General features: G+C 34.0%; 3 protein-coding genes across 7 annotated transcripts; all 3 read left to right on the forward strand.

Moving 5' to 3' along the window:
• The first annotated feature begins 3,136 nt into the window (after positions 1–3,136).
• On the forward strand, positions 3,137–14,110 carry LOC132040800 (uncharacterized). 5 transcript variants are annotated; one of them, XM_059431478.1, is made up of 7 exons: positions 3,138–3,272; positions 4,879–4,953; positions 5,696–5,794; positions 6,287–6,742; positions 7,342–7,540; positions 11,370–11,451; positions 13,904–14,110. In XM_059431478.1, the coding sequence occupies exons 4-6, from the start codon at positions 6,302–6,304 to the stop codon at positions 11,417–11,419; spliced, it is 690 nt and encodes a 229-aa protein (XP_059287461.1). In that variant the 5' UTR covers positions 3,138–3,272; positions 4,879–4,953; positions 5,696–5,794; positions 6,287–6,301; the 3' UTR covers positions 11,420–11,451; positions 13,904–14,110. The 5 variants fall into 5 exon arrangements, with proteins under 5 accessions (XP_059287459.1, XP_059287461.1, XP_059287456.1 ...); XM_059431473.1 differs by having other exon boundaries at positions 3,139–3,272; positions 13,892–14,110; XM_059431475.1 differs by lacking the exon at positions 3,138–3,272 and adding an exon at positions 3,976–4,104 and having other exon boundaries at positions 13,892–14,110.
• Positions 14,111–16,015: 1,905 nt separating this feature from the next.
• Positions 16,016–17,050, forward strand: LOC132039275 (protein CHROMATIN REMODELING 5-like). Its single transcript, XM_059429797.1, has 3 exons — positions 16,016–16,656; positions 16,736–16,829; positions 16,983–17,050. Exons 1-3 carry the CDS (start codon positions 16,342–16,344, stop codon positions 17,048–17,050), a joined length of 477 nt encoding a protein of 158 aa, XP_059285780.1. The 5' UTR covers positions 16,016–16,341.
• LOC132040405 (protein CHROMATIN REMODELING 5-like) lies at positions 16,862–17,727 on the forward strand. The gene is made up of 2 exons (XM_059431039.1): positions 16,862–17,458; positions 17,491–17,727. The coding sequence occupies exons 1-2, from the start codon at positions 17,079–17,081 to the stop codon at positions 17,630–17,632; spliced, it is 522 nt and encodes a 173-aa protein (XP_059287022.1). The 5' UTR covers positions 16,862–17,078; the 3' UTR covers positions 17,633–17,727.
• The last annotated feature ends 4,425 nt before the right edge of the window (positions 17,728–22,152 follow it).

The raw sequence follows: 22,152 nt of genomic DNA on the forward strand, positions 1-22,152 counted from the left end.
TTTGGGTTCTATTTATTTGCATTTAATGGGGGTATTGGATATGAATTATTCAAATATTAGCCTTGTTAAAGTGCTTTCTTTTTCTTTCACAAGCATGTATTAGCTCTTACTAGATTTATATCATGCATAAAGTGTACAATGTCTTAAAGTCATTAAGACGTTCATACAATGATTCTTGTGAACGTATAACATTTAACGTCGTTCTGTATATTATCACCATTGTCAGCCGCTACCGCAACCACAACAGACACCTCCACAACTTGCCACCTTTACAGAGTACCTCCACCACCCACCTCCACCTCCACCCACAATCACAATCGTCAATCACTATCACCAAACCACCGACCATCTCGATTGCCGATCGCTATATCACTAGCCAGTAGTTATAACCACAAACACCAAGCTCTATCGCACAATCACTATCCAACCACCACCAACTACTAGTCACCACCACTGACTTCTTAGCTTCAACCACAGAACTACCAACACCAATCAATACCATCAACCATATTTTACATCCACCACCAACGCACCACCACCATTGCCTCCATTGTCCAATCGTCATCGCAAATTCCTCACAACCACGACCACAACGAGCCACCACCTTACAAATATCATCGCCAACCACTATCACGACTAGCTTTTAGATGTGATTCATCATAGAGACAAGTCATACAACATCATGTAAATTAGTATGTTCTTTAATATCTTGTGTATATGTTACTTATTAATTTTTTGAATTTTCTATTTATTAATTTTTTTAAGTAAAATGAATTATTCACGTTCAAATGTTGAAGAAAAAAATCGTAATTGTTAAGTATTTTGATTTATATACAGTTTCTTAGTATTTGAATATGCATTCGAATTCAAACATCCTATTTTCTGAAAAACAAACGGTGTCTTAATGGGGTTTGAGATTTATATAATGATGTAAGAATAAGTTGTTGAGATTCAGAAAGTATCAAGTAAGAAAATATCATTACTTAGGAGAAGTGATAAGAATAACTTTAATGTGTGAGATTCAGAAAATATCAAGTAAGAAAATAACATTGCATTTGGAGAAGTGATAAGAATAATTTAATGTATGAGTTTTATGTGTGAGATTCAGAAAATATCGAGTAAGTAAATATCATTGCATTGGAGAAGTGATAAGAATAACTTTATTGTATGAGTTTCAATTATAAGATTATTTAATAATGGCTTAATACATTTTTTTTTAATTTGCTAGTAAATTTACTTGGACACTCACACTACAACTTATTTCAATTGAAAACCCGAATACATACTAAAGTGTTTCTACTAGACACTTTCTGTTCAAATTGTGATTTTTTTGAGCGTCTATTAGATAGCTAAGTTAATAACATAAAATATGTCATGACTTGTAATTGTACGCATCGGTCTAAATTGGAATAGGCCCGAGGCTTTTGGCTTTTTGAGATGAATGCTTATAACTAAAGGAATTGACATATTTTAAGTGATAAACTTATCTGCATAATAATCAATTGAGAACATGCGCAAGAAAAGGACTCCCTCCGGATAAAAAAGAGTGTCCACTTAGTCATTTGCACACCCCTTAAGAAACTACTAACTCCTAGAAAAAAATAGGTAATTTGACTAAACTGCCCCTAATTAAATATGTATTGGGATTTGATCACATAACTTTAATAAAGGCAAATATGGAAAAATTAGGTTAGTTCTTTTTTGATTTGATAAGTGGACACTCTTTTTGACCCACGAAAAAAAAAGGCTAAGTGAACACTCTTTTTGATGCGGAGGGAGTATCAAAATTTGAGTTGAAAGTGTCTAATACGAAAATTTTATCATGTGTCTAGGTGCTCAATTGATACAAGTCGTAATTCGTGTATTTAAATGATATTTACTGGCAAATTTAAGGGGTTATGATGTCTTAAGCTTTATATAATCTCTGAGTTGGATTCACAAAATCCGATATACTATATTTTAGAACATTCAAAATTTTCAGTGAAAGATTGAAAGTTAGGAGTATTATTATCATACGAATACCTACAATAAGTATTACAAACAAAACTTTACCACAATCCCATTAGACCAAAAACTGGAAAAAATAAATTATTATGATTAAGCAATTAGCTTCGCGTCAAAAGCTGCTACAACTTTTGTATTATACTTTATACGACTATAATACAAAAAGTCATAGTTTACCCTTGTTTTAAATTAAATAAATAGTAGAAAAATAAAATTCAAATAATTTTGGATTTTTAGGTGTTTTATTGTTATAAAGCTAATTTTTGTATAAGTTATCCTATATTGGTTTCGTTATAAAATAATACGAGAATTACATAGACATCTTTTTAGTGATTGAAAAGAAGTTACGAAAAATAATACACTTGAAAAGAAGTGAATCACCATAAAAATACCTTATTAATAGAAGGGTTAATTGCGCTTTTGATTGTTTAATTATTCATAAATTTTGAATTTAGTCCTTGTGATATTTTACTCATCTCCTTTAATCTTCAATTACTTGAAATGTGTATTTTGATCCCCTTTTCCGATGAATATTCACAAATTTTCAAAAAATTAACCATTTCATCATTTAATTATTCATGTATTATGTTAAACTTTTATTGTTACTATAAATATAACATATTACGCACATAAAAGATCGAAATAACACATTTTAATTAGTTAAAAGCCAAATGTAACGAGTACAAAGATTAAATTAGAATTTACTAATAACTAAGTGACCAAAAGATTCTCCCTTAGTATAAATTAGAGTAAGGGTCAATAACATTTTTGGTCCCTTAATTATTGATAAATTTTAATTTTAGTCCTTAGATTATTTGATTAAGAACATTTAACACTCAACTACGTAAAACATGCACTTTTGATCCCTTTGCTTGTAAGTAATCATAAGCTTTCTGAATTATTAACGGTTTCACCATTTAATTATCCACGTGTTATGTAAATTGTTATTGTTACTCTATATTTAGGGCAACATACTTTTAAGATAATTTAAGTATAACATATTTTCTACATAAATAGACTAAACGCACACATTTTAATTAATTAAAAATTAAATATGCTGATATCATATCTTACAAAGACCAAAATCATAATTTACCCATAAACAGGAGACCAATAGTGCTATTATCCCAGAAAAGAAACCAAAAAAGGAAAATAAAAATAAAAATGAAAGTGTGATTACCAAAATCTAGTCTAAGAGTATAACAGACCAATAGTTACAAAGCTGCCATTTGTCATTCACTCTGCTACTTCCTTCTTTCTCTGCTAAGGTGAGCAGTCAATTTTATATGCTTTTTTTTTGTTGCTCAATTTAACTCTTTTTTCCCTATATGTTTCAATTTTCATTCATGTTCGTTAATTCATAGAATTGTTTTATGTATACATTATATCTGTATATATGCATTTGAGTTTTGTGGTATCCAAAATCTTGGATTTTAAGGGAATTATTGAAGGTGATAAAAGCTTAGAATTCAATCAAGTTATGCCCTTTCTTTGTCACTCTTTTTTGGTTCTATGTTTCATGGAATTTATAAGTCTCTGTTTTTCTTTTTAAAAAGTACAACAACAACAACAACATACCCAGTGAAATTCCACGATGTGGGGTCTGGGGAGGGTAAAGTGTACGTAGACCTTACTTCTACCTTGGAAGGTGAGAGGCTGTTTCCGAGAGACCATCGGCTTAAGAGAAAGCTTGACAAAAAAAGGTTAGATAAGGACAAGAAAATTAAAGCAGTATGAAAATGAAAATAATGAGAGCGAAAAAGCATTGATAAAGCATTTTGAAAAAAACAGTAGCTACTATAGATAAATACGATAAAAAGAATGGTATAGCATTATGAAAAAGGCAGTAACTACAATCGATATACAAATGAATACGCCAATTGACGTACAAGAAATAACAGAAAGTAACAGAAATCGAAGGACAAGAAACTATACGAGTAATACTAGTGACATACATTAAATCTGTATATATGCGTTTGGGTGTTCCACGTATTCAAAATCTTGGCTTTTAACGAAATCATTCTAGGACGAACAACCTCGTCTAAAAGCTTAGCAGTCAATCATGTTATGCCTTTTCTTTGTCTTCAACCTTGACTGAAGGTGAATTTCACTCTTTTTTGCTATATGGTTAATTTTCATTTATGGTGAGTCAATTCATGGAATTTATATCTGTATATATGCATTCAAAATCTTGGTTTTAATGAAATCATTGAAGGTGAATTACCTCGTCTAAAAGCTTAGCATTCAATCAAGTTAAGCCCTTTCTTTTTCTTCAACTTTGATTTTGCTAAATTTCATTCTTTTCTCCCTATATGTTCTAGTTTTTGTTTATGGTGAGTTAATTCATGGAATTGTATTTTAGATGCGCGTATAAGTATCTGATTTAACTGCTTTGATATGCGTTACTTGAGCCGAGGGCTTTTCGGAAACAACCTCTCTACCTCTATGAGGAAAAGTTAAGGTCCTTTATTGTTTTATAGGGGTGTGTACATTTTTCGTACCCTCCCTGTGGGTACCCCGAAACTCTTGGTTTTTGTGGGATTACAGCTATGACGGGATGTTCTGTATAAGTCTCTGATTTTTTATAAAGGACATACATATATATGTATATATGCATTTGGTATTTCATGGATATTCAAATCTTGACTTTTAACGGAATAATTGATGGTGAATGACCTCGTGTAAAAGCTTAATAGCCAATGAAGTTTTTCCCTTTCTTTGTCTTCAGTGTTACTGTGCTAAATTTCTCTTTTTCATTTTGCTATATGTTTCATTCACGGCGGTTAATTCCCTTTATTGTTTTATAGGGGGTGTGTGTGTATAAGTCTATTTTTCTGATAAGTGGCCTACTTATAACTGTATATATGCATTTAGGTTCTGTGGGTATCCGAAATCTTGGTTTTTAACGAAATCATTGAAGGTGAATTACCTCGCCTAAAAGTTTAGCTGGTATGACGGGACAGAGGTTTATTGTTAATTATATCTTCGATACTTACCCCACTTGTGGGATCACACTGGGTTGTTTTTTTTTTTTTTTTTTTTTTTTGATCAGGTATGGCTATATCTTCGATACTTATGTGTGATTTTTCCTTTTTGGGACCATAGCTGATAGCACTTCTTCGAAAAGCACAGCAGCTAGGGTGCCCTTTTATTTACTTAATTGTGTTTCTACTTCTTAGTACTTCCCATCACTTGATGTTTTTTCTTGGACCACAAATGCATCTCTTAAAGCTTAGAAGTTAGAGAGATTATACTGTTACTTGCTTATGTTTTCAATGGTTTTTTCCTTGAGCTAAGTATATAGATATATTTTTTTGTTAATGGGGAGCGATGAGACTCCAACATTCTTGCTCATACCATGTTAAATTTAACTGTGTTATCACTCCAACAAAAAGGCTTGCTTTATTTATATAATTATGTCTTCGACATAATGATGAAAGGTTATTGTTATTTAAAGTGATGAGGTCTTCTTTGTAGAGTATCAAGTGTCAGGATTTCAGATAAAGCTGACTCTTTTCCCCTTCAACAATGATCTTTCAGCTGGATGTTATGGAATTTTTAACAATTTATAGGTTTTTGTAATTTCAGATGTGTGTGAATGTAATAATTCAAGTATTTAGTTATCTTTAATATTTATAGTAGAAAACAAACACTGGCATAATTACAAAGTTGCTCCTTTGGTTACATGCAGGTTATTTGTTCAATACGTGGAAACAACCTCTTTGCATAAATCCAAAGGGAAGGCTGCAGATAATATTTTCCCACCCTTCTACCCTTTGGACCATTTCAGGTAAGGGACATGCCTTTCTCTTTTTGGGACAAAATATTTTTATAGCCTGTTTGGCCAAGCTTCTAAAATTAGCTTATTTTGAGAAGCAGTTTGTGTCTCGAAAGTGCTTTTTCAAAAAAGTACTTTTGGTGAGAAACAGTTTGTGTTTGGGAAATTAATTTGAAAAACACTTCTGAGCTACAATTAGAAGTTGATTAAGCTTCTAAAACGTGATTCTAACTGTATTTTCTCAAAAGTGCTTTTCAAAAAAGTATTTTTGGGGAGAAACTATTTTATTTTTTCCTAAAAGCTTGGCCAAACACCTTTTCTTCTCCTAAAAGCTTGGCCAAACACCTCAACTTAAAAAAAATCTTTTTTTTTATATAAATAAAATAAAAAAAACGCTTTTTGCCTTGGAGAAGCTTGGCTCAGACTATTAGTGAACTTACATTGAGTATATTCTTTTTCTTTTGCCTCTAAACATCGTTGGTCCGATCTGTTTGTTATTAAAAGCTTAACCCCATTAAAATGGCGCGACACCCCTTTGAGGGCTTGGAAATTATGTATGAAGCTCAACGTTTACCAAGAGAGAGTGCACACCATTTCAAAAGGAAGATTAGAGAAATGACGAGTATCGATGAAGATTATGCACATTTTTTGATGCTTTCCCTTGACTATCATAAAGAGTCCACAAATGAAGGTGGAAATGAAGGTCCCGCTGTTGCTAGAGATAAGCTTAATCACGGCGAGTATGAGGACAGAGACGAGGATGAGGTTGATCCAGATTACGAGGAGTTTTTGGCTAATGCTGAAAAATATGGGAACTCATATTTGGCTAAAAGTGGTCAGAGTTTTGAATGCAAGACTGCTGAAGATGATCTTCGAGTAATCGTCGGTGATAATTGTACATTTGGAAAGGAAGGAAGCTCTATTCTCATGGATGCTTCTTCAGCAAAACAATTGGAAAATGTATGATCCTCCATTCTCTGCTTCTCCTCCTCATTTTATTTTATCCTCCCTACACCTACTTTCTTTTGTAGGGAATGCTTGGTATGATGGAAATTGTTTTACGGAAAATATTCTCCTATATTCGCTTGTTTGGTTGCACTAAGTATCTTGGAAAATGTTTTCCTCAAAACAAGAGAAAGTGTTTTCCTTGAAAATTTGAGAATATTTTCCGGATCAATAAAAACACACCAACGTATCCCCAACCAACCCCCACCCTTGCCTAACCCTCTCCCTCTACCTACCACCTTCCCTCTCTACCCCTACCCCTTCTACTCCCTCCCCCCCAAACCCCCAAAACCCCCACCATCACCACCACCAGAGGTTGCACTCCGGATTCAAAAATCTCATAGTGTTTTGCTATTATGCAAATGCTCTTAAGATGACATTTTCCCACTTGCGTACCAAATCCAAAAAAATGAGTAGGAAAATCACTTATTTTCCGGAAAAATATGTTCTTGGAAATTTTCCGTCATACTAAACACACACCCTTTGTTAATTCAGAATTTCTCGGAAATATTTCATTGTGATGCTTATATATTGACGATGTATTGAATTTTAAGGTTGAGGATATCTGCCCACTTCAAACTGTAGTTTCTGATTTTGAGTGGAATGTCAAAGCTCTTCTTGAGAGGCCTTACGATCAGAAGGAATATATAGGATTGTGGAAACTTGTCAAAAGTAGAACGCCTTCTCACTTGCGTAATGGGAAAGTTTACACGACAAGGCGGTTGGGGAAATCATATTTGGATCATTATAAAGGTGAGCTAAACATCTTAAATTTTTTCTGCATTGATGCTATGTTTTGCTGTAAGTTTCACAGTTTTGCTACTACTCCTCCTTGACTTTGTCGAACATTTGCAAATTTGTTCGTCAAATGGTTGTAATCAGTCACTGAATTCAATCCTTCCTGATGTGGACATATTATTATGTTATTTTTCTTATCGATAAGGAATTATTGTGTTATTTCCTTTTTACTTTTTTTTTGACAAGGTAACAGACAATTTCCTTTCTATATTTTAAAAACAATTTAAATTCTTCAACCCATGAACTTCGTTATATAATTTCTCAGTTGCTATTGCAAGATTTTATGTGAAATCAAAAGAAGAATTAGAATGTATTAAGAAGTAACATAGTTACACTTATGACCCCTATATTATTGAAATTCTACACTTACACTGTTACACACCCTATGAGGTATATCGATACCTAAGTATATTAAAATATAATTATCAAAGACAAACTATAATTATAAATAAAAAAGTTTTTATGCATGAAATTTAAAAAAGAGAATACTTATATTTGTTGAAAATCATTATTCACGCCTTTGATTAAAAAGATAATATACATGTATCTTTTGAAACTCTTAAACAAGAAATGAAGACAAATTACTTAATAATATAATGGTGTCATACTATGGCAACCTTCCAAGCTTGAAGTGGTTACTGAATACAGTGAATTTGGTGGCGTGATACCTGCCTTTTCATAAGCAAAAGGTGGCGATGGCTAGTTTTAAGAAGAATAAAAATGGAAAAGAAGCTAGGATGTACTTCAAGCTTTGGTTAATTTTTTTGACATTTCTCTAGTGTAAATACTTGAATGTGGAGTTAAACACTTGGTAACTGTTAAGTCCCTCAGATGGCTGCTTTATCTCTCCTTCATGAATACCTGGCCACCTTGTAATTGTAATTGGATTCCAGATTTTCCCCCCAGTCAACTTATCAAAATTCTTTCGAGAAGACTTCTTGCCCCTGAGATTTTTTGGAGTGATAATGCTATGTAGTAACTGATGAAGTGCTCATGAGCGCCTCAAAAAGCCGATATATACATGCATAGGAATCTCTAAGAATTATTTTTCTTGGGAGAGGGCAAATATGCTAGTTAGTTGAAGTATTAAGTATCATATTTTGTTAAAAGTTCTAAATTTAGCATATATCATGGTCATTAATAATATGTTTTCTCGAATTGAATGTTCATATCTTATGCATGAACCGGCAACATAACTTTTTTTTGATAAGGTAAATAATTTTATTAATAATTGGGGGAAACCCCATATACAGGGTAAATACCAAAAGAAGAGAACCTACACCAAAATATGGTTCTCAATACTCTATACAAATAGGGACCTCGTAAGTACACCAAAAAGAAACTAGAGACAAAACACCACTTTGCAATTTTACAAAATCGAGTTCCGCCCCTTCAAATTCCCTCATATTCATCTCTTGCCAATTGACCCACATGATTGCTAAGGGGGCAACTCGCCATGCCCTCGGGCTTCTCTCCCCCTTCTATGAGTCCAAATTTTTAAAGCCTCCTTCATTGTGCCCTGCATTACCCACTGCAACCTAAAAAAATTAAGGGCCACCCTCAAAAACCGACTAGCCACCTTATAATGCAAAAGAAAATGATCTATACTTTCGCGTCCACTCTTATAAATAAAGCATCAACTAACATAGGTGATCTTCCTCTTTCGGATTTTCTGCGGTTATGATCATACCCCTTGCCGTTAACCATACAAAGAAATAGACCTTCCTCGGTGCTCTAGGGATCCAAATGGAGTCATAGGGGAAAGTACATTCGTCTCTCACTAGTATCCTCTTATAGTAAGAGCTAAAATAATTTTCATTCTAAAGGGAACGTTGTGAAAGGGGTGCTTAAAAAACATTTAAGCCCTAAAGTGAGGTGCAAAACATGTTGAGCGCTTCACCTCGCTTGGCGGGCGCTTCAGTGTCGTCGTCAAGGCTCTAAGGCATACTTTTCCTTGCCAATGAGCGTAATCCTCAAGAGGCGACACTAAACAATTGACATTCTACTTTATCATAATTTTGTAGCGCTTCACCTGGCTTGGCGGGCACTTCAGTGCCGTCGTCAAGGCTCTAAGGCATACTTTTCCTTGACATTTCACTTTATCATAATGGAAAGTTTTCCTTCCATTCTTAAACTCCGTGTCCAATCAAACGCCTTCATATAAGTTGGGACGGTGGGAGTATTTGTTGTTCATACTTAAAGTTATTAGTCTTGGACTACACATACATATTTTGTATGTTTTCTCCGTCTGCACCTTTCATCATTAAAGCCCCTTTATTTGCGCTTTGCACTTAAAGTCCCAATGGCCCTTAAAGTTTTTTCGCTCTTTTCGCCTTTGATAACACTAGGAAGGTTTTAGTATTTTTTTTAAACCAGAAAAAAAATATGAATTGCAATTTTACTTTAGAACACGACTTCTCTCTTTTTTTTTTTCTTTCCCAAAACCATTTATTTAGAAGAAGAAAAGCTCAACATCTGAAGGTTAAAAAAATGCTAATAGGACAACATAATTATCTGTATATGTGAGAGAGTAAAGACAACAAATTACAAACTATACGCATTTATGCTCCTAATTATTTCTTTTTTTTTTGGAAAGAATATAATTGAGGTACTTGTTATGTCCCACTTTGTGAGATTTCACTGGGTATGTTATTGTTGCAGTTAATGTACTTGTTATGTCATCCCAAAACAATATCCTTTTTTTCCTACGGGAAATCTTCTTTCAACATTTTTTACTTCTTTTTTTTGAACAGTTAACAAAACATTTTTTACTTTTAATTACCACAAAGGATATGTATTAAATGCCACGAAGGGGAACGTTGGAAGTTGGAGCAACGGTAGAGTTGTCTCGTAGTAACCTTTAAGTTACGGGTTCGAGCCGTGGAATCGCCACTGATGCTTGCATCACGGTAGGTTGCCTACATCACACCCCTTCCCCGGACCTGCGTGTGAACTCGGGATGCTTCGTACACCAAGCGGTCCCCCCCCCCCCCCCCCCCCAAAATCATGTTTAGAGCCCATACTATCTAGCAAACTGGAAAGTCTTTGTCAGGTTCTCATGAATGATTTTGTATGCCACCAATTTACACAAAATTGCATATTAATAGAATATAAATAATAATTGTGGAAGATAATCGTACTCACTAGAAAGGCAAGCAACTTATAATACCTTCAACTTTTTAAAAGAAACATATATCATGCATGGCTGGGTTCGGAAACATTCATATCATGTTCTGAATAGATTTTGTGAAGAATGCTACTTTGACGTATCTAATAAAAGGCTACTCCAATTTGTGAATACAAATTTCTCTGATGAGTTGTGTCATGATCTCGTTAGGTTTTGGAACAATTTTTGTGCAATCCAAAAAAAGTTTTGAAACAATTTTCTAATTTGGAGGTCCTTTTATATTACTGTCATTTTTTAATGATATTTTTCCCTGTATCTTGGTTAACACCAATTTTCCTAATATGCACAATAGGATTTGTATGCTGCGAGCAAGCTAAACTTGCCCGATTTTTGGATTTTTGCCGTTTTGATTTGCTAAATATATACATTGATAGAGAAGGGTTCTTTTCTCACTTTCCTTAGTTCGATTAAAATTGTCCAAAAGTTAATTCTATCTGACCATGCTTTACCTTCAGTTAAATTTTCTTGTGTGCTTTTTCTCTGTATTCTCTGTAGTTCTATACTATAAACAACATTTGATCTCTGTGCTTCAGTTAATTGTTATTTAAGTTTAACTGTGAAGGCATTATGTAATGATTGTCCTCTTTAAACCTGCAGACCTCCATGAAAACTTAAAGAAGTTGACAACAACAACCGAAAGAAGCTAAACATCTTGCGCGGCTTCTTCTTTTGGTTACAGGTGAGTTGCTCTTATTCTTCACTTTTGAATAAATAATTGTGTAATGCATTCCTTTGGCAAGACTTCTTGGCCGCCTACATATGTTCACAACGCCTTGAGCATGCATCATGTCTCCTGTCACTACATTGCCTCGTGCGTCCTCTACCATAGCAACATTCTCTTAGGCCAATACCACCATGCATGCTGGCCATGCTAGCCCCCCTCCCCCTCTCTCCTAATCCCAAAGATGCTCCAAAATCTTTTCGATTGTTTGTTCGAGAACTACAATCTTTAGCTCTGGTTCATCCTTCGGAACCATATCACATCCCGAATCTGATGAAATAGGATGAATTGAGACGGTATTTTGTAAATGCGTATTTTTCTTGAATGTATTAACCATTTCTTTATTTTTCCATCGCTCGGAAGGGAAAAAAAAAGATCTATTTGTTTCTTCAACAATTTCTGATCTCTGGTGGAATTCTCAGTGGGATTAGGATTCAAACCCCGATGAAGTTCTGACCATCTATCAGAAAAAAAAGAATGAACGGATCTTGTAGGATTCCCAAGAAATTCTTCGATTTATTCTAGAAACAGATGATTAATCATCGAAGTTCTGACCATCTATCAGAGTAAAAATGAATGAATGGATCTTGTCGGATTCCCTAGAAATTCTTCGATTTCTTCTGGAAACAGATGATTAATCATCTGCATCTCACGTTCTGTGAATAGCCATTTATAGGATTCCAAGAAATTCTTCGATTTCTTCCGAAATGGATGATTAATCATCTGCTTCTCACGGCCCATGGACAGCCAAGGCATTGAGGAATATCCAGAAAAGCATTTTAGGAATCGGCTTGATTCTATCTCTTTTCTTTCCGTTTGAAGAAAGGAAGGATCCCAAAGAATCTATCTTTCTCTTCGTTGTCAAATCTCTCTTGAATTAATCAATGTGTGATATTCCAAATCCTCACTATGAATGGAATCCAAATGATCCCGAGCCCGCATGGGAAGGTCCTAGAAGGCTGCCCACCTGGCATTTGGGAAGCTTCCATGCCCAGTGATCTTAGGAATACTCTTAACAGTGACTTACCGAATAACTGATCGATATAAAAAGAAATCGTTTCATGGATATCCGTTTTAAATACACAGCTTGACTGTACTTCACAATCATAAAAATGCTAGTCTATTTAGATTTATGGAGAAAGCAATTAATAACCTAATCCTTTTATTGATAATAAGTAACATAATAAATTCCTGACCTCATTAATAAGTAATTTTGTTTAATTTTCTTTTAAAATTATTAATGATAGAATTTTTGAAGGCCATAGGAGTTTTTTTTTTTGGCAATAAAATACATAGCCTTAAACAAAGATGTCTTATTTTTCTAGCTTTTTTGTGCAACCTGGTTTTTGTACAGGATGTTGATGCAGTTTTAGATGTAATAGGAGTTCTGCACAATCTGTAGTTATGTTTTCTCGCAGTGGCTTAGTGCGAGCATTTATAAAATCTTTAATTACTTATCAAAAAAATAAAATAAAAAAATTAATAAGTAAGTTTGTTTAGTTGAAATTCCAGCTTGAGTTGTGTCTCATATGCATTATTTACCGAAGTATGTAATGATCAGATTGTCTCCTTTTCTTGCTTTCCTGCGTCGTTTGTGTTTCTTTTGAGCCGAGGGTCTATCTGAAACAACCTCTCTACCTCGCAAAGGTAGATCTAAGGTCTCGTACATCCTACCCTCCCGAACCCCACTTGTGGGATTACTCTGAGTGTGTTGTCGTAGGTAATGATCAAATCAATTGATGTATCCGTAGTCTATGTTGCTCGGACTCGGGTGTGGGTTTCTGATCCGGGTGTTTATCTAGAGGTCGGATTCTTCGTCACCTAAATTCTAGGATTCAGGGATATGAATCCAAGTGCAGATTTCGGTGCTGGGATACAACCAATAAATGTACAGTACGACATGTAAAGTATATGTTTCGATTAGTTAAAGTTATTGAGAATAAAACTTCGTTCTTTATAAACACCAATATTTTATCTTATCTCGTGTAATAGAAAAGCATTCTCAGATTTTATATAACTATATATACGACATAAGCCCAAAAATCAACCAAACACCCAATAAATCTATACTTCTTGGTCATAGAATATGGCCAAAGTACCCAAGGTAAGTTGACCAAATCCAGTATGGATCCGACACCAACACTCATGTCGTGTCGACACGGGTGCGGCTTGGATTTTGAAGAGTCCACGCAACATAATCCACAGTGACAATATAGAGCATCACGTGGAGTACTTTTGTAGCCAAAGTCAGCTTCATCGTCCTTAATTGTTTTCTAGATGATCAATGTTATTAAGGGAACTTGGATTCTTACTATGTTCTGTTCATCACATTTTTAGTGCTTTACACAAATTTAGTTTTACAATATAAGCTCCATGATTGTTCTTCTGTTGTTGCCAGAATCTCCCGCAGGAAGGAGCCTTCAAGCCTTGGACCAACCCGGAGTGGCTCTCATTGGTGGATAAATCCAGTGGATAAACCGAGTGGATTATCTTGCTATTGTTTCTTTCTTTATTTTTTGGCTAAGAACATTGTAGTACTCTTCTGGAAGATTTCACCCCTTGCACCCTGATTTGAACCCCCGGAAATTTTGTTACATTAAACTGGCTGTTGTTGATTTACCTGTAGTTGCTTTTTTACATTTACTTGTGTCTAATTGGTTCTTCTGCTTTCCTTTTTGCTCTGTTTTGTTGCCTATTTACGGTCTCTTATATGTCACCTTCTGAAAAGGTGTAGGCAAAAGAGACCTTCCTCTGTTACGCGCAGCCTTTGCCCAAATAAATATCAATCTTGTATGTGTAGATGTAACTGAGTATTTTAGGAATGCAGTTTTGAAACTTTACCTTTATTTGGACTGTCTATTTCTCATTCCCTTGCCAGAAAGAGGGTAGATCAGACAAATAATATTTTTTGCTATCGAGAGGAAGCACTTTTTAATCTAGTCAAAAAGGACATATTGACAAAAAAGACATGAAGATAAGGTATCAAATTACAATCTTGGTCTTTAGAACTGAGATTGTACTTTATTTTTAGAAGGTGTGTGTGAGTGCTGCAGGGAAGTGTTGATGCATGATTTAGCAGACTTTGATGGGTCTAAGGGACTAGTACATTTGTCGGTTAACCCATAGCATCTTGATATTTCAGTTGGCCCTTGTATTCTTTTACTAGAAGTAATAATGTATGTGGGGTTTTGCTTCGTGTCAATGGATGTTTAGTAACAGATTTGCTGGGTCCAAAGTACTATTGAAGAAATTCAACTCAGGTTAGTGAGTTGCCTTATTTAGACTGTTAATTTTGAATATGCTTCTAGGAGTAAATAAGTGAAATCACTTGATCAAACTTACATGGGATCCCTCCCCTCTCCCTATGTCACGGGTTAAGCAGATTAATAGATAATCTGTAATAACTTCAGTAAAAGGAGAGCTTTTGAAGGAGTAGAGTCGAGTTTCTCTTAGTTAAGGAGTAACCTCCGCTCTCTTTTGTTCTTTTGGTGTATACCGAATGTTCCTTGTTGTATAGAGGATTGGGTGGAGTTTGTCGAGAATCATATTTGTAGATTCTTGATCTTTTGGTATACCCTTTGAATACGGTCGTTTTGGCAATGTTTATGAATGAAAATACTTTTACTTGGTCAAAAAAAAAAAAAAAAAAATTACTTCAGTAAAAGGACTAGCCTTGGATATTGTGTTTTGTTTCTTAGGTCAGCAAAGCTTGCAAAAAAGTAAGTGTTTTATTGATGTGAACCAGCAAAGCTGGAGAAAGTACATCCGAAAAGTTAACTTTACAGAGAACAGAAAGAACCAAGAAAATCTATTATGGCAGAGGGCTCTAAAACATAAACCATGTCCATGTTACGCCAAAAAGTAAGGAAAAGAACATATTTTTACTCAAGATTAAGACTTTTTACCTGAAAAGAGGAAAGGCAGGAGGATCTTCATGGTTCATTTTCATTGTGTAGCTAGGACTAAAAGGAGGAGGGAGTTTCAAGTCCTCCACTTTAGCTTTATTGGTTCATTCAAAGTTTAACTGTTTGGCATACATACATTCCTTACCTCCCCAGTTGTACCTCCTTTTTGGATATTGGAGAAAATTTCCCAAGGGTCAGTGTTGCATAGTTTGAAAGTCGGTGCATAATGAGCCTGCCCCTCTACCCTTCTTCACTTAAATAACAAGCTTTTGTTTGCGGCATAATTCAAACCCGTGAGGCGCACCTAATCCACACATTACAATCGCTCGTACCACTTAGACCAAAGCCCTCGGTTCACCTCCTCTAGTTGTACTAAACAAGACAAAGGCGAAGGATGAATTCTTCCCTTGGGCACAAAAATGATTGACTTACCCCTTTGTACTTCCCCTTCTCTTGCCCTGAAGAAGGAAAATAACGATGCCATAGCAGTATGTTCTGGTCTCATTGTGTGGGCAGTCATTGACATAAATAGTGAACTCCTCCATCTGTGTGGTGCTCGTTGTGTGGGGAGTCATAAAGACTTTTATATCAGTCATGGCATGATCTCTATCTTTACAATGGTGAACTGGACCAATATCTTGGACTTGTTCAACCATAAGGTCTTCAGTTGCTTCCTACTGACTTTTGATACCTGCTTTCCCAGCAAGTGCAGTGAATGCATACAGTTGCCTCTTCTTGATATTCCTTCGTGTTCGTGGTTGTATTTTTCTTCCACTTAGTTTGCAGATGTTCTTCCAGCTGTAGGATGTGGAAGTTCACTGATCTTTTTATGTTGTGTGTTGATTCTAAGATCTTTAGCTTTTCAGTTACTTGTATAACTTACCCGAGTTAGTCTTGCCAACAGGAAGTTGTAGCTGTTGGTGGGAAGAACACTAGTTTAAAAATGGGCCTTAAGGCTACCGACAAGCAGAATGAAAGCCTTCGCAGCACTGCAACATCTCTTGGAAAGGGTAAACAAAGTAAATTAAGCTCATCCGGATTAAATGTTAAAATGGGTAGAGGCAGAGCTGCAAGAGGTCAGAAGGTTGAACAGTTGGTTAAAGGGGAAGGTGAAATGTCAGACAATGATGAAGTTTATGAGCAGTTTAAAGAGGTGAAATGGATGAAATGGTGCGAATATGTAATGATGGATGAGGAAAAGACGCTTAAGCGTCTTCAAAGATTGCAGACTACTACTGCTGATCTCCCGAAGGACAAGGTTAATTTACTAACTTCAGCTCTCTCTCTCTCTCTCTCTCTCTCTTTGCAATGGGTCTGAATTTTATTTATCACACCAGGTATTAGCCAAAATACGGAACTACCTGCAGCTTCTTGATCGCAGGATTGATCAAGTAGTTCTCGACTATGAGAAGGAACCACATAAGCAAGAAAGTAAGTATCTTATGTTATCATTATTTTATCTTATGTTATCATTATTTGGCTTAAGCTAATAGTTTATAACTTACTGCCGCTCCTTGAGCCCCTCTCTACCTGAATGGAGTGTGTGGGCGCATGAGTTTTCCTTTTCTCTTAGTTATGAAACAGTATATGAGTGTGGAAATGGAACTATGCTTTCTCTCTTAATTTCTCTCCGCCTAAACACATCCAGTTAACAGGCTCATTTTAAATCTTGCTACTGGGATGACAGTCCTTTTATGGAATTATGTATCAACATTTTCAATTTTGTCTGGCGGGAAGCTTCGTCAGATTTATTCTAAACTTAAACAGGTGCAACATGTAGAAGGAAAGGTAGGACCATCGCAATTTAATGGTTCTGCATTCGGCAATCCAACGACAGGGTTTATACCCCGAGGTTTCGATGCTGCCAAATTTGAAGCATGGAAACGAAGGAAAAGAGCTGAAGCTGATGTTCATTCCCAAGTTCAGCCCCTACATCAAAGAACTTTGACTAATGGTGCATGCCTTCCTGAATCGAACTTATCGTCAGGGATTCTTGGCGCAGCTCCTTTAGATAACCAACAGTCGGGTAATGGTAGGGCTTACAGAACACATCAGTCTGGCCTGCCCTAAATACCAGGTTTCTCGTCCGGTCCCAGATAGATCTCCTACCAGACATAAACTACCATGGTGGTACTCCTGCATGCAAGCCATTCTCCCAAGTGTTCGAATTTCAATTGATGTATTTACATTTTGCAGCTTTATGGAAATTGGAAAGGTACACTTTCAGTTTGTAGCGACATCTTGAGAGTTGTGGTAAATGTATTTGGCTTCTTGCACTAGCTCTCATGGTAGTAATGGTTTCTACATTCCTTTGAAAGAACAAATTGTGACAAAATGTTTTTTTGTCAATTGTTGGAAATACAGTTATTTACATCTTCATGGAACGGGTTGCATTTGGCAGAACGCCAGTGGTACTTAGGGTATCTTTTGTTTTGTGCATATGTTTTGAATTTGTGTGATGTTACGATGGATATGTTGTTGCATGATGTAGGAATAGAGATGATCACATCTAACAGATGGTTCTAGCAGCAAACATAGATGATGAAGTGAGATTTCATTGCTTGAGATAGTTTGATTTTGTTCTCCGTACACCTCCAAAGCAGTGGCGGAGCCAAGATTTTCATCAAGGGGTTCAAGAATATGAAGAAGTAAATAAGTGCAGAAGCTAAGGAAGTTCAACATTTACTATATATACTTAAAAAATAATTTTAACCTTGTATATACAATGTAATTTTCTGCTGAAGTGGGTTCAGCCCTTATCCATAATCCCTTGTTGTGATGATTGAATAAGGAAACAAACCTAAGATCGCATAGAGGAGTTGGAGCAAAATACTTGTAATCTTTCATAATCAATATTAATTTATCTAACAACGGAATATGGTTGATTGAAAGATTCATATTGGCCATACTAACTTGTTGAGATTAGGATTTTGGTGCTATTTGTTTGCACTCAATCGAGGTAGTCGATGATACAGTGAGAAAAAAAGAGATATTTCACAAGCATTTATTAGCACTTACTAGATTTATATTGTGCACATATTGCACAATATTTTGAAGTCATTAAGATACTCATTTAATAGATTCTTATGAATGTAATTTTTATTGCTATTCTTTATATACGCCATCAATTACTACTATCAATCATAATGTACATTTACCACCATTTCAATCACCATCAGCCGCCATTCTCTAACTTTCATCTAAGACTTCACACAATCACGAGCCTCCACCTTACAAGTAAGAAAAATATTTTTGAAGGGGAAAAGTGATACGAACAAGTTTAATGCATGAGTGTAAATTAAGATTATTAGTTGGATTCACAAAATCAGATACTATATATTTTAGAACATTCAAAATTTTCAGTGAAAGATTGGAAGTTGGAGTATTTATTATCCTAAGACTACCTACAAAAAAAAAAAAAAACAAAAAAAATTACAAACAGAACTTTACCACAATCCCAAAAAACAAAAAATGGAAACATAAATTACCATGATTAAGCGATTAGCTTCGCGTCAAAAGCTACAATGACTTTTGTAATATACGACATATAATTCAAAAGGTTACAATTTACCCGTATTTTCAAGTGAATAAATAATAGAAAAATTAAAATTAAAATGATTTTGTATTTTGAGATTATTTTATAAAATTAATTCCCATATGAGTTATCTTATATTGGATTGGTTATAAAATAATCCGAGAATTACCTAGAAATCCTTTTAGCAATTAAAAAAAAAAAAAGTAACAAAAATTTAGACATTTGAAAAGAAGAAAGAAGTGAATCACCACAAACATACCCACTATATATTAATAGAAAGAAGTGAATCTCCAAAAAAAAAAAAAAAAAAAAAGTGAATCACCACAAACATACCCACTATTAATATAAGGGTTAATACCTAGCATTTTTGGTCTTTTAGTTATTGATAAATTCTAAACTTAGTCTTTGTGATATTTAACTAATCATATTTAACCTTCAATAACTTGAAATGTGCACTTTTGATCCTTTTTCCTATGAATATTTACAAATTTTCAAATTTATTAACCATTGGTCATAGTAATCTAAATATAACGTATTTCCTACATAAAGATCAAAATAGCACATTTTAATTAGTTAAAAGTCAGATGTATTGAGTCATATATATTACGATAAGTAAAATTAGTAATTGAGGGACCAAAAGTGTCACCCCTTAACAGAAATTAGAGAAAGGGTTAATAACATTTTTGATCTCTTAATTATTGGTAAATTCTAATTTTAGTTCTTATGTTATCTGATCAGGCACATACAACCTTCAATTACTTGAAACGTTCACTTTTGATCCATTTGTTCATGAACAATCATAAAAATTTCTAAATTATTAAGTGTATCATTATTTAATGATCCATGTATTTTGTTGAACTGTTATAGTTACTCCATATTTGAGGGTAATATAATTTTAAAATAATTTAAATATAACATATTTCCTAGAATAAAGGGACCAAAAACACACACTTTAATTTACTAAAGATTAAATATGTTGCATGATATCACCGGCAAGGGTGAATCAGCTAGTTGAGCATGAGGCTTTTATAATGGAGTTCTCAATTTCGAAACCCTCTACCTACGATAGTATGAGATTTGCCTTCTAGATTGAAATTTAAATCACGACTTCGACACTGCAAGTATGGACTATCTCTCATGTGTGATTGCTGGCACCCAAAGGATAGCAGTTGTGGTTCCCTAATCATAAAAAAAAAATAAAAAAAAAATGTTAGCATGATATCTCACAAGGACCAAAATCATAATTTATCACAAACCTAGGGACTAAAAGTGTCAATTCACCCTTAATAGAAATTAGAGAAAAGAAACCCAAAAAGACTAGGAAGTATGATTAGCAAAATAGTGTAGAGAATAATATAAGTGGGGTTTTTTTTTTTTCCCCATTAACAAAATTAGTACTTAACAGAGTTGTCATTATCTACCATTCTCAATTTATCATTAAAGCTGTTTCTTCTTCTTCTTAGTGGTGAGCAGCTAATTTATGCTTTTAATTCTGCTCAAGTTAACTTTTTTTGCTAGTTTATGTTTCAATTTTAATATATGGTGTGCTAATTCATTAAAATTGTTTTGTTGATACACTATATCTGTATATATGCATTTGGGTTTTGTGGGGTTTTAAAATCTTGGTATTTAATGGAATCATTGAAGGTTAATTACCTAGTCTTAAAGGTGAATCACTGTAATAAATTTTACTTTTTTTTTTTTTTTCCTTTTGCTATATGTTTCAATTTTCATTCATGGAATTGTTTGTATAGATACTTATAGATACATTAGATCTTTATATATGCATGTAGGTTTTGTGGGATTTTAAAATCTTGGGGTTTAACAGAATTATTGAAGGTAAAAATTCAATCTTTTTTGTTCTATGTTTCAATTTTGATTAATGGAATTATTTTATAGATAGATTATACCTGTATATATGCATTTAGGTTTTGTGGGGTTTTAAAATCTTGGTTTTTACTGAATTATTGAAGGTAAAAATTCAATCTTTTTTGTTCTATGTTTCAATTTTCATTAATGAAATTGTTTTTATAGATAAATTATATCTGTATGTATGCCTTTGGGTTTTGTGGGGTTTTATAATCTTGGTTTTTTACTGAATTATTGAAGTTGAATTACCTCATCTAAAAGCTTAGAATAAACTTTAGTGTAAAAAAATTCAATCTTTCTTGTTCTATGTTTTAATTTTCATTGATGGAATTGTTTTATAGTTACATTATATCTGTATATATGGATTTGGGTTTTGTGGGGTTTTATAATCTTGGTTTTTAACGGAATTATTGAAGGTGAATTGCCTTTAAAAGCGTAGAATTCAATCAAGTTATGCCTTTTCTTTGTCTTCAGCTTTGATTTTGCTCAATTTAACTCTTTTTTGCTAGTGTATGTTTCAATTTTAATTAATGGTGAGTTAATTCATTAAAATTGTTCTATAGATACATTATATCTATTTATATACATTTGGGTTTTGTGGGTATTCAGAATCTTGGATATTTAACGGAATCATTGAAGGTGAACTACTGTAATAATTTTCACTCTTTTTTTGCTCTATGTTTCAATTTTCATTCACTGTTAGTTAATTCATGGAATTTTTAAGTCTTTTTTTTTTGTTAAAGTGTCATACATTATTTTTGTATATATGCATTTGGATTTTATGGGTATGTTAAGTCTTGGTTTTTAACGGAATCATTGAAGGTGAATTACCTCGTCTAAAAGCTTAGAATTCAATCAAGTTAGGCTTTTTCTTTGTTTTAAGCTTTTGCTGTAAAAAATTCACTCTTTATTGTTCTATGTTTCGATTTTCATTCACGGCGAGTTAATTCATGGAATTGTATAAGTTCTGCACTTCTTTTTTTTTTTTTTTTTTTTTTTTTTTTTTTTTTGAAGTGACATTTTTAGTATCTGTATATATGCATTTGAGTTTTGTGGCATTCAAAATCTTGTCTTTTAACAGAATCACTGAGGCGAACAATTATAAAAGCTTAGCAGTCAATCAAGTTGTGCCCTTTCTTTGTCTTCAACTTCTACAGTGATCAATTTCGCTCTTTTTTGCTATATGTTTCAATTTTCATTCACGGTGAGTTAATTCACGGAATTGTTTTATAGGTGTGTGTGTGTGAGTCTTATGTTTTCTCTATAAGACGTGTATAAGTTATATCTGTATATATGCTTTGGGTTCCATGGGTTCCCATCTTGCCAGCTGGACGTTCACGATTAGAACTT

This window comes from Lycium ferocissimum, chromosome 12 (genome assembly GCF_029784015.1).
Source record: "Lycium ferocissimum isolate CSIRO_LF1 chromosome 12, AGI_CSIRO_Lferr_CH_V1, whole genome shotgun sequence".
NCBI lineage: Eukaryota > Viridiplantae > Streptophyta > Magnoliopsida > Solanales > Solanaceae > Lycium > Lycium ferocissimum.

What these genes read in the sequence shown, in the direction of transcription:
- LOC132040800 (XM_059431476.1), top strand. Translation starts at nt 6,302, where the DNA reads ATGGCGCGACACCCCTTTGAGGGCTTGGAAATTATGTATGAAGCTCAA. An exon ending in CAGCAAAACAATTGGAAAAT is followed by an intron (nt 6,743 to 7,341) that starts GTATGATCCTCC and finishes TTGAATTTTAAG; the next exon opens with GTTGAGGATATCTGCCCACT. An exon ending in ATATTTGGATCATTATAAAG is followed by an intron (nt 7,541 to 11,369) that starts GTGAGCTAAACA and finishes TTAAACCTGCAG; the next exon opens with ACCTCCATGAAAACTTAAAG.
- LOC132039275 (XM_059429797.1), top strand. Translation starts at nt 16,342, where the DNA reads ATGGGCCTTAAGGCTACCGACAAGCAGAATGAAAGCCTTCGCAGCACT. An exon ending in CTGATCTCCCGAAGGACAAG is followed by an intron (nt 16,657 to 16,735) that starts GTTAATTTACTA and finishes TTATCACACCAG; the next exon opens with GTATTAGCCAAAATACGGAA. An exon ending in GGAACCACATAAGCAAGAAA is followed by an intron (nt 16,830 to 16,982) that starts GTAAGTATCTTA and finishes GTTATGAAACAG; the next exon opens with TATATGAGTGTGGAAATGGA.
- LOC132040405 (XM_059431039.1), top strand. Translation starts at nt 17,079, where the DNA reads ATGACAGTCCTTTTATGGAATTATGTATCAACATTTTCAATTTTGTCT. An exon ending in TACAGAACACATCAGTCTGG is followed by an intron (nt 17,459 to 17,490) that starts CCTGCCCTAAAT and finishes TCTCGTCCGGTC; the next exon opens with CCAGATAGATCTCCTACCAG.